The 11832-nt window shown below is 41.0% G+C and overlaps 1 protein-coding gene across 1 annotated transcript in view; it reads left to right on the top strand.

Annotated features, from left to right (window-relative positions):
• The window catches only part of pnpla7b (patatin-like phospholipase domain containing 7b), a gene marked incomplete in the record, with an annotated part of 164612 nt that overhangs the window by 139637 nt on the left and 13143 nt on the right, over window positions 1–11832 (top strand). Inside the window, 4 exon segments of the mRNA XM_037679949.1 lie at window positions 1489–1607; window positions 9385–9541; window positions 9682–9798; window positions 11347–11416. Of these exon segments, the coding sequence (XP_037535877.1) occupies window positions 1489–1607; window positions 9385–9541; window positions 9682–9798; window positions 11347–11416 (463 nt within the window).

Genomic DNA, 11832 nt, shown 5'->3' with positions numbered 1-11832 from the left:
CGTGTTGTGGCCTACGCCAGCAAAACAATGGCAGGCCCTGAATTACGGTATTCAGACTGTGAGAAGGCTCTATTGACCACTGTGTGGGCAGTGAAACATTTCTCCTGCTATATTGGTGGACAGAGGATCTTTGTTGAGACACAACACCAGCCAGTAACGTTTCTGAACAGCCAACGCATCAGAGATGGTGTGGTGACAAACTCACGTGTTGCAACCTGGCTTATGGCACTTCAAAGTTTTAACCTAGACATCCGCTACGGTCAAAATAAGAAGTCACACTTGGGCACTGATTTGGCAATCTGCCAGGAATGTACACAGGATGTACCAGCCACCCAACAGCCGGTTGTGAGCAAACCCTCAGCTGCTGAGGACCCAAATCACCACTTCTTTGATGGCAATATCTGTAAAGATATGGCGACATTGTACGTGGATGGATGCTCATTCCACCACTGCTTCAAGCCAACTTCCTGTTGGAATCTGATAAGTATCTCAAAATCGCAACCTTTTTTCTGAACTTTGGCCTTGGTTGTCGTCAGGAACTGTTTAAAAACTCACTACTATTCAGTAGCTTTCAACACCAGATGATGTGTTTTGATCCTGTATGCTCCACACTGGTTTGTTGTCATTATCTGCATCGTTTTTCTGTCTATATTCTGATTTACCTCATTTTGTATGTTGCTTTGTGTGTTACCTGTTGTTCTGTCTGTACAGCACTTTGGTTGGCCTTGTCGCTGTTTTAAGTGCTTTATAAATAAAGGGGTATGGTATAGGCTGTTTCTGTGAGTAACAAGTTGTCCATCTGGTCTAAAACATTTGGTTGTTGTACATGATGATTGGTTGTTTGCATGTGTTAAAAGCCTACTTTTGAGATTTCAACAGGAGGTTGTCTTGAAACACAGCAGTGAAGGCTACCTATGGGACAGATCTGGTTGGCAGGCCAAAGACTGAGGAAGTCCTCTGGATGGGTGACAAAACATTTCTTCACTTAAAGAAACTGGTCCAGATGACACCATTTAACCTTTTTTGTTAATTTATGAGTTACTGCACGGGTTTTAATGGAGTTTTTAAGATGGCCGTCACAGCACAAATTATTCTTACAAACACAAAAATGGCTATACCTCAGCCGTTTTAACAGAGACTGGGCTACAATTTGGTACGGAAGTAGCTGAGAGCCATTCACAACATGTTTTCTAAGCACTAGCAGATCACGCAAGACATCACAATATTGCATAGGAAAGATTGAACTAATCAGCTGTTACTCCTTCATTTCTTAATTTTATAAAATAATCTTAGTCTAAAAGAGAAAGTGGTGGAGCAGAGGCTAGAGAAGGTGGGCCTGCAATCTGAAGGTCAATGGTTCAACTCCCCAGACCAACAACATCAAAATGTGGGTGGGAAAGGTGAAACACCCACACCTATCTTCACCCTCCGAACACACTCGGCATACCACTCGTTGATTTCTGGGTTTTTGTGTGTTTTCATTCGCAGAGAGAGTTGTACCAGCGTGTGTTTGAAAAATGTCCAGATCGTTACTCAGACTTTTCCCGCCTGGCCCGGATCCTGACAGGAAACAGCATTGCCCTGGTGCTGGGTGGTGGAGGTGCCAGGTACTGTCCCTTTAAACACTAACTCAAAGAGCAGATTAGCAAGTAATTACATGTTCTGTTTGCTTTGTTGCCGAGTAGCATCACTTAATAAACATGTAATGCAGCATGAGCATCTTAATTCAACTCAGAGAGGTTATTATTGAAAAGTGCACGTCAGGTTATGGCTACTAAAATATTTGCATGTCTATAAACATCCCAAGGATTCGTTAAAATAATAATCAAGAAATGAAAGGATTATGCAGGCTGTCCTGAAACTGAGCAACTGTACAAGAAGGAGAATAGTGAGAGAGAGAGACGTGCGAGCACTCAGAAGGAGCTACGAGCTACAGGTGCTGAGAGACACTGAGCATACAACAACTGTTTCCCTGAGTTCTTCACCAGTCTAAGGTTTGACAGAGAACCCACTGAACCTTGACCACAGTTGGTCTGGATTGTTTCATCTCTAGTCAAGATTTAATGTGGTATTACAAAAAATATTGCATATTTGTATTACTCTAAAGAAATTTGATTTCACTTTGACAGTTTTTGTTGTTGTTGCCAAAAATCACCATCTCTTTTGACCATGATAGATTTATGACAGCAATAAAGCCTAAAACATCCCAAGGAGTAAAACCCATTTATAAGAACTGTACATTTTGCACACGATCTTTACCTAAATTTCAACATTATCTGTTGTAATGAACCCTGTCTGTCTGTTAGCAAAATATCTCATGAACCACTTGATGGAATTAATAAAGCTTTCAGGAAACACTGACATGATTTACCTTTGTAGATGATAAACCTTTGGCACAACCTATGTCTAAATTGCAGCAACTGCTAACTGACCTTAAAAAACACATAAATGGCTATAATTCAGTCAATTGTATAGATGTTCTCAAATTTGATGTGGTAGTAGCTGAGAGTCGTGCACAACACATACTCTGAGTGCTAACAGATCGCACAAAATCTTGCAGTCTTGCACATAATCGTTCATAAACTTGTTTATTAGATTTGACCAAAACTTTTACAGCTCATTTTTCAACATTTTAGTTTGAAGTAGTAAAGGCACTGTACTTATACAGCGCCTTTCTATTTGATCAAGATACTCAAAGCTCTTTACAACAACCTGTGCCTCATTTACCCATTCATACAGCTCTATACTAGATCTCTACAAAGATTAATCAGTGCTTTTAGATCACATTCATACACTGATGGGACACACATCAGAGGCAATGAGGGGTTCAGTGTCTTGCCCAGGGACACTTAGGCATGTGACTGCTGGTGGAATCAAACCCCCAACTCTCCCATTGGAGGACGACTGCTCTAACCACTCAGCCACAGCCGTCCCGAGTTTTAAACTCTGACATGAAAGAGAGTGGGTCATGTGTGTTCCTTAAAGGAATGGCCTTTCATTTAGATGCTTTTATTTTTCAGACGTGAACTTCTGAGTGTATGTTTGCTTCCTGTTTATAATTGTTTGTTTTACTGTGGTACTTTTTTGCAGCAGGACATTTGTTGATTGGTTGTGTAGCGAACAGATAACGACTGTTTCTTTTCTTATCTTACTCTTTTCCCTACTCTGCTCTGGCTTGCTCCTGGAGCTTTGACAAGGTAGGGGTTGTCCTGTCAGCCATGACCCCAGAGGGTCACATGACTCCAGTCACATGGTGCTTTTACATGCGCTTTTTGTAGAAGTTGTGTGATTTCTGCTGTCAGTGTGAGGGGTTGTTGTTTGTTTGCCACCAAATTATCAGTTTTAGCAACATGGCAGAAACCTTCTGTAGCATTATATTTATTTTTTAAATCACTACAACTAACAAATAAAAAAGTTATTTTATGCCAACACAGCCGCCTGTTTCCCAGTTCTCCAAACACATTCATAGTCACTGATTATGTATTTAAACAACCTAATGTTTTCCATGTCTCAAAATTATGTAACTACAACTTCAGATGAACACCAACATGGCACATACAGTGAGGAAAATAAGTATTTGAACACCCTGCGACTTTGCAAGTTCTCACACTTAGAAATCATGGAGGGGTCTGAAATTATCATTTTAGGTTCATGTCCACTGTGAGAGACATGATCTAAAAAAGAAAATCTAGAAATCACAATGTATGATTTTTTACTAATTTATTTGTTTGTTACTGCTGCAAATAAGTATTTGAACACCTGTGAAAATCAATGTTAATATTTGGTACAGCATCTTTGTTTGCAGTTACAGAGGTCAAATGTTTTCTGTAGTTTTTCACCAGGTTTACTGCAGCAGAGATTTTGGTCCATTCCTCCACACATCTTCTCTAGATCAGCAGGTTTCTGGGCTGTTGCTGAGAAACACGGAATTTGAGCTCCCTACAAAAATTTCTATAGGGTTTAGGTCTGGAGACTGGCTAGGCCACTCCAGAACCTTGATATGCTTCTTACGGAGCCACTCCTTGGTTCTCCTGGCTGTGTGCTTTGGGTCATTGTCATGTTGGAAGACCCAGCCACGACCCATCTTCAATGATCTAACTGAGGGAAGGAGGTTGTTCCCCAGAATCTCTCAATACATGGTCCTGGTCATCCTCTCCTTAATACAGTGCAGTCGTCCTGTCCCATGTGAAGAAAAACACCCCAAAGCATGATGCTTCCACCCCCATGCTTCACAGTAGGGACGGTGTTTTTGGGATGGTACTCATCATTCTTCATCCTCCAAACACGGTGAGTGGAATTAAGACCAAAAAGTTCTATTTTGGTCTCATGTGACCACAGAACTTTCTCCCATGACTCCTCTGGATCATCCAAATGGTCATGGGCAAACTTAAGACGGGCCTGGACGTGTGCTGATTTAACCAGGGGAACCTTCCGTGCCGTGCATGATTTGAAACTGATGTCTTAGTGTATTACCCACAGTAACCATGGAAACAGTGGTGCCAGCTCTCTTCAGGTCATGGACCAGCTCCTCCCGTGTAGTTCTGGGCTGATTCCTCACCTTTCTTAGGATCATTGATACGTCACGAGGTGAGATCTTGCATGGAGCCCCAGTCCGAGGGAGATTGACAGTCGTGTTTAGCTTCTTCCATTTTCTAATAGTTGCTCCAACAGTTGATCTTTTTTCACCAAGCTACTTGGCAATTGCCTCGTAGCCCTTTCCAGCCTTGTGGAGGTCTACAATTTTGTCTCTGGTGTCTTTGGACAGCTCTTTGGTCTTAGCCATGTTAGTAGTTGGAGTCTTACTGATTGTGTGGGGTGGACAGGTGTCTTTATGCAGCTAACCACCTCAAACAGCTGCTTCTAATTTAGAATAATAAGTGGAGTGGAGGTGGACTTTTTAGAGGAGGACTAACAGGTCTTTGAGGACCAGAACTGTTGCTGATTGGCAGGTGTTCAAATACTTATTTACAGCAGTAACACACAAATTATTTTAAAAATCATACATTGTGATTTCCAGATTTTCTTTTTTAGATTATGTCTCTCACAGTGGACATGCACCTAAGATGAAAATTTCAAACCCCTCCATGATTTCTCAGTGGGAGAACTTGCAAAGACGCAGGGTGTTCAAATACTTATTTTCCTCACTGTATATATATTCCATTCATTCAACCTTTATTTAGACAGGTTAGACAAAGTCAGAGAGGTTTTACTGTCATTTCAGCTATGTACAAGTACATATTGAAATGAAACAGCATTCCCCAGGATCACGGTCCAACACAACATAACGTGCAAAAACAATACAACATACAGTGCAGCTACACAACAGAACAATAAATACAAACAGGCCTATAATAAATGCTAAAAGGCATCTAACCTAATCTAAACAAGTAATTAAGAGACAAGACGAGACACACGGTGACACATCAACATTACCTATACCAGTACCTGTATCTGTACCAATGTACATGTGTAGGTGGTACATGAGGTAGAAACATGTTCTGATATGTGGTTAGCAGCACAAAGTTTTTCTGTGTTTCTTGCATCAGAGATTAAAACTTAGTAAGGTGCAAATATGCAAAAACTTGATCAGATTGCAAAATCGTACGAGTAAAGAAGTCACAAACATTATAGCACATTTAGGTTGTGTGCGTGTCAGAGTCCATCATGAGTGTGTGTGTACTGTATGGTAAATGGTAATGGTAAATGGACTGTACTTATATAGCGCCTTTCTATCTTATTTCAAGATACTCAAAGCGCTTTACACTACAATCTGTGTCCTCATTTACCCATTCATACAGCACTCTACTAGATCTCTACAAAGCTAATTGAACAAATCATTCTAAAAAGACTAATCAGTGCTTTAGATCACACTCATACACTGATGGGACACACATCAGAGACTATGAGGGGTTCAGTGTCTTGCCCAGGGACACTTCGGCATGTGACTGCTGGTGGATTCGAACCCCCAACTCTCGCATTGGAGGACGACTGCTCTAACCACTCAACCACAGCCGCCCCGTACGTATGTACAGTATGTGTGTGTGTCAGAGTGAGTCTCATTGAGCCTCGAGGACTCATTTAGAAGAGATTCCTGTTTTAAACAAAGAACACAGATGAGGTACAGACAATAGACAATCATAAAATGAAAAGTAAATAAAAGAAGTTATATAAAAATTAAACAAAAGCAGCTACATTATAAAGCAATGTAAAATACTAAAAACAGGAACATGTCTGCGATGGTTTTTGCCAGAAACTTAGCAGGTGTTTAAAATTCCTTAGAGAGGTCAAGGTCGAGAGCTCCTGATCATTTTGCAAGATGTTCCAGGAAACAGGAGCGGAGTAGGAGAAGGCCCTTTTGCCAAGGTCCTTTTGGCGGGCGGTTGTGGCTGAGTGGTTAGAGCAGTCGTCCTCCAATGCAAGAGTTGGGGGTTCGAACCCCACAACAGTCACATGCCGAAGTGTCCCTGGGCAAGACACTGAACCCCTTGTTGCCTCCGATGTGTGTCCCATCGGTGTATGGATGTGGTAAATCACTGATTAGTCTTTTTAGAATGATTTGTTCAATTAGCTTTGTGTAGATCTAGTAGAGTGCTGTATGAATGGATAAATGAGGACACAGACTGTAGTAAAGAGCTTTGAGTGTCTTGATAAGATAGAAAGGTGTTATATAAGTACAGTCCATTTACCATTTACCAAGTTCAGTCCGCAATGAGGGAACACTGCAGGTAATAATGTCCCGAGAGCACACGCTGTAGCTTCACTCACGCAGAGACATGTAGGAGGAGATGTATGAAGGCAGCAGACCAAGAAAATATTTAAAGATGAAAATGTACCAATGAGAGAGTCTGTGTGAAGTTAATGATGACCAGTTAACCAGTGAATACTGGGTGCAGTGATGGGTACGATAGTTACAGCCAGTTGTGAATCTTAGTGCACCATGATAGACAGCATCCAACATCTGCAGGGCTTTTGTAGGAGCATTCATGTAAATAATGTCAACCATAGTCAATGGAGGGAAGGAAAGTCACAGTTACAAGGTGTTTCCTAGTGTTAAAAGTTAAACGGGATATATTTCTGAAAAAAAAACCCAGTTTAACTTTCAGTTTATTTTCTTTAAGGCTTAAAAGAGAGATGTGCATCGACCAAAATACCCAAGTATTTGTAGGAATCAACAAACTCAATAGGGGCACCATTCAGAGATAAAATAGAAGGAAGGACTGCTGGAACCAACTTCCTGTTTGAAAACAACATCCCTTTGGGTTTTTTTTTCAGCATTTAGCTCCAGTTTGAGATTGAACTAATTTGACTGGATGATGTCAAATGCAGACTGTAAAAGCTGGAAAACCTTAGCAACTGTTTTAGCTCGACAATAAACCCCTGTGTCGTCAGCATAGAAACGTAAGGATGCATCCAGAATTATCTGGCGTACATTACCTATGCAGATTGTGAAGAGGGTGGGTCCTAAGACTGAACCTTGTGGTACATCATTGTTAAAAGTTAGATAACTGAAAGAAGTACTAATCTGAGAGACAGTTAGAGAACCAACCAATAGTGTGATCTGAGAAACCAATTTCTGATAGTTTATACATGGACCGTCATAATCAAGTGGCTGAAATAGTGTGCAAGAATGTCTGTCCTGAGGTCCTACAGTGAAGAATTGCAGAGCTAAGATTCTGTGGAGATCCAGACTGACAAACAGGTGATGGCTAACTATCCATTGCAGTGATCAACCATCAGGAGAAGAAGGCAGTGGTGATAGATGTAGCAATCCCAAATGACTGTAACATCAGGAAGGAGCAGGAAAAACTTCAAACAATGCCAAGAAGGAATGACATCAGCATTTACCTTATAGAAGCAACCGTAGCTGACCATCAATCTGAGAAAAGTTAAAAGTCGTTTTAAAATTATTTAAAGTCCATCATTCCACAAAGAGACATATTTATGTGTGGAAAACATTTTAGACAGTCGATAATCTTCCCAGGAAAAACAATGATCCCAAACAGAATCCAGAACCTTATTCTGACTAAAGAGTGGTGGGGGATCCTCTGAGAGCGGAACAGTTCAATTCAATTCAGTTTATGTAGCGCCAAATCACATCAAAGTTATCTCAGGGCACTGAACTGTGACATTCACATGCATAGAAAAGTCAATTAGTAAAGTTCTCTATCTAAGGAAGCAGCAGACAAGTTGAATCTTCACTTCATTGCAGTCTCCCATCCTGAGCAAGCACAATGGCAACAGTGGAAAGGAAAAACTCCCTTTTAAAAGGAAGAAACCTCCAACAGAACCAGGCTCAGGACAAGCGGCCATCTGCTTTGTTTGTGACGACAGAAAGGAGAGACAGAAGAACACAGAATAGTAGGTCCAGATATGGGTCCAGGTGTACCTGAAAGACAAAAAAACACATGTTAAGGATAGAAAAAATAATTACAAATACAAAACAGGTTGAGCAGAGTAAGTAAAGACAGTAGCAGAGTGAAAAGTGTGGTCAGTTTGTCCTCCAGCAGTCTAAGCCTATAGCAGCATAACTAAGAGACATCTCAGGAAATCCAAGCCAACCCTAACTATAGGATTTATCAAAAAGGAAAGTCTTAAGTCCAGTCTTAAAACTGGATAATGTGTCAGCCTCAAGGACAGAAACTGGAAGTTGGTTCCACAAGAGAGGAGCCTGATAACTGAAAGATCTGCCTCCCATTCTGTTTTTGTAAATTCTAGGAACCACAAGTAAACCTGCAGCCTGAGAGCGAAGTGCTCTGTTAGGAAAATATGGAACAATAAGATCTGCAATATAAGATGGAACTAGGTTGTTGAGAGCTTTGTTGGTTAGAAGTAGGATTTTGAACAGGAACAGAAACTTCAATGAACTGAAGCAACGGTGACAAGAAGGCTGAGACAAAGTTCTTCCAAAAACATGTGAGAGACCAATAAAATCCTACAAAAATCCACTACTAGGAGTCTATTTACTTCTTCATACTTTAGGGTTATCTTGGTTTAGTTTTAGTATATTATTAATAAAATGTCATATATTATTGTTTGTCTAAGGTGTATCTACATTATTTGATGGCCTGGGATAGAGTAAATAACTTATACGTCTTGATTTTGAAAGTTGGGGGGTGTTTAGGGGGTGTACATTACCATGAACACACTTGTTATTTTATGACTGCTTGTTGCTTCTCTTCAGGAATGACAAGTGATTGGTAACAATATGTCAACTTGTCTAAAAATAAAGTTATTTAATGTGGTAATTTGGTATATGATGGCAAAACACTGAAGAAACTAGAAAATAAAGATTTTTAAAAATGATTTAAATGTGATCGAGATCTAAAACTTTAGGTTTTGACTGTAGTGACTCCAGATGTTAAAAGTCGGTAATTGTGTTTCCAGAGGTTGCTCTCAGGTGGGGATCTTGCGGGCGCTGAACGAAGCCGGGATCCCCATCGACATGGTGTGCGGCACCTCCATCGGCTCCTTCATGGGGGCCCTGTACGCTGAAGAAAAGAGCAGCAGTCGGATGAGGGTTCGAGCACGTGAATGGGCCATGGTGTGTTGATATATAAATGTTATAAACTTTCATTAATAATTCTTTGTCGTCATATTTTTATAGTTTTTTTTTATTATTTCTAAAAGTCTGTTTCCTTTTTGTTATTACATGTTGTTTTCCTTCCTTCCTTCCTTCTTCAGGGTATGACTTCTCACTTTAAGAGGATCTTGGACCTGACCTACCCTGTTACCTCCATGTTTTCTGGAGCCTCTTTTAACTACAGTATTAGCTCTGTCTTTAAGGACAAACAGATTGAGGTAAGTTTGGCACTTTTTGTGGAAAGGTTATGAGCAGTTATTGTCTTGCCTGTTGCAGATATATTCTCAAACAACCTTAGTTTGGAGAAATAAAGTTAATTTCTGACAGGTCCTACAAGCTATAGGTTAATTCAAGCAGGACAAAGACTAAAATAAATTGCTGCTATCTTAAAACAACTCCATCCATCCATCCATTTTCTTCCGCTTATCCGGGGTCGGGTCGCGGGGGTAGCAGCTTAAGTAGGGAGGCCCAGACTTCCCTCTCCCCAGCCACTTGGTCCAGCTCTTCCGGGGGAATCCCGAGGCGTTCCCATGCCAGCCGAGAAACATAGTCCCTCCAGCGTGTCCTGGGTCTTCCTCTGGGCCTCCTTCCGGTGGGACGTGTCCGGAACACCTCACCAGGGAGGCGTCCAGAAGGCATCCTAAACAGATGCCCAAGCCACCTCAACTGGCTCCTCTCGACGTGGAGAAGCAGCGGCTCTACTCCGAGTCCCTCCCGGATGATCGAGCTTCTCACCCTATCTCTAAGGGAGAGCCCAGACACCCTGCGGAGAAAACTCATTTTGGCCGCTTGTATCCGAGATCTCATTCTTTTGGTCACAACCCAAAGCTCGTGACCATAGATGAGGGTGGGAACGTAGATCGATCGGTAAATTGAGAGCTTCGCCTTAAAACAACTCTAATTTCCAAAATGTCATTGTGTTCATGCAAGCACTGTAATTAACCTTTAAATTGCTGTAGGTTTTACATTACATAGTTGTTTACACAAAATTGTATTATTATTGTTATTGGCAAGCTCAAATTGGTCTGTAGCAATTTTGGACTCCTTGCAGAAATTTGTTAACATTTGAGCTAGGAATAAGCAGTAATTTAAACAATTCAAAGTGAAAATGGGTGAATTTGAAGAATTAATGCAAACTAAAGTATTTTTTTAATTTGTTGGTTTTAGTTTAGTTTTTGTTACACAGAAGTCTGGTAGCGCTGCATGTCAAGTTGTTTCCTAACAGTGCTTTTCAAGTTGAGTTGCTTTTTCTGCCACAACCCTTCAGCCGACCCTGACCTGGCACGATAAATGGTAAATGGACTGTACTTATATAGCGCCTTTCTATCTTATTTCAAGATACTCAAAGCGCTTTACACTACAATCTGTGCCTCATTTACCCATTCATGCAAAGCTACAAAGCTAATTGAACAAATCATTCTAATGAGACTAATCAGTGCTTTAGATCACATTCATACACTGATGGGACACACATCAGAGGCTATGAGGGGTTCAGTGTCTTGCCCAGGGACACTTCGGCATGTGACTGCTGGTGGAGTCGAACCCCCAACTCTCGCATTGGAGGACGACTGCTCTAACCACTCAGCCACAGCCGCCCCGCCAATGCTGAGGTTTACTGTCAGAATATGTGTGCCCCAAATAAATACTTCACATTTCTGCTACCTCTGTATCTGTATCTGAATCTGTAGAAAGTTGTGCTTAAATCCTAAACTCACATAATGTTGACTCTTTTTCTCATTTTGTTTGTGTCCCCTCTCCTCTGCCAGGACCTGTGGTTACCCTACTTCAACATTACAACAGATATCACTGCCTCCTCCATGAGAGTCCACACTGATGGTGGGTGATGTTCTAATGTCTTGTTCTTCTACCTCTTTTCCTCTCAAAATGTCTGATTCATTGAGTTAGGACTTGAAAACACAAAAAGATAAATAAAATTGTGTGTGTATGTATGTTTGTATGTATATATATTTTTTCCATTTACCCTTTATTTATACAGGTAGTCTCATTGAGTCATGAGAACTCATTTTCAAGAGAGACCTATTTTTGGGAGCAGATGGTGGGGATTAATGGCCTTGCTCATGGGCCCAGAGTGGGGCAAATGAGGTTGGAGGCAGGTTTGGAGGTGTGTTTGTTTCACCTTTTCCACACACATTTTGATGTTGATGGTACCGGGAGGTGAACCTACAACTTTCTGATCGCAAGCCCATATTCTCTAACCTCTGCGTGTGGTGGAGTATATATATATATATATA

The sequence above is a fragment of the Nematolebias whitei genome, chromosome 8 (genome assembly GCF_014905685.2).
Source record: "Nematolebias whitei isolate Nwh7 chromosome 8, NemWhi1, whole genome shotgun sequence".
Lineage (NCBI taxonomy): Eukaryota > Metazoa > Chordata > Actinopteri > Cyprinodontiformes > Rivulidae > Nematolebias > Nematolebias whitei.
Note: the sequence above shows the minus strand (reverse complement) of the source record. Positions and strands in the feature narration are given on the sequence as shown.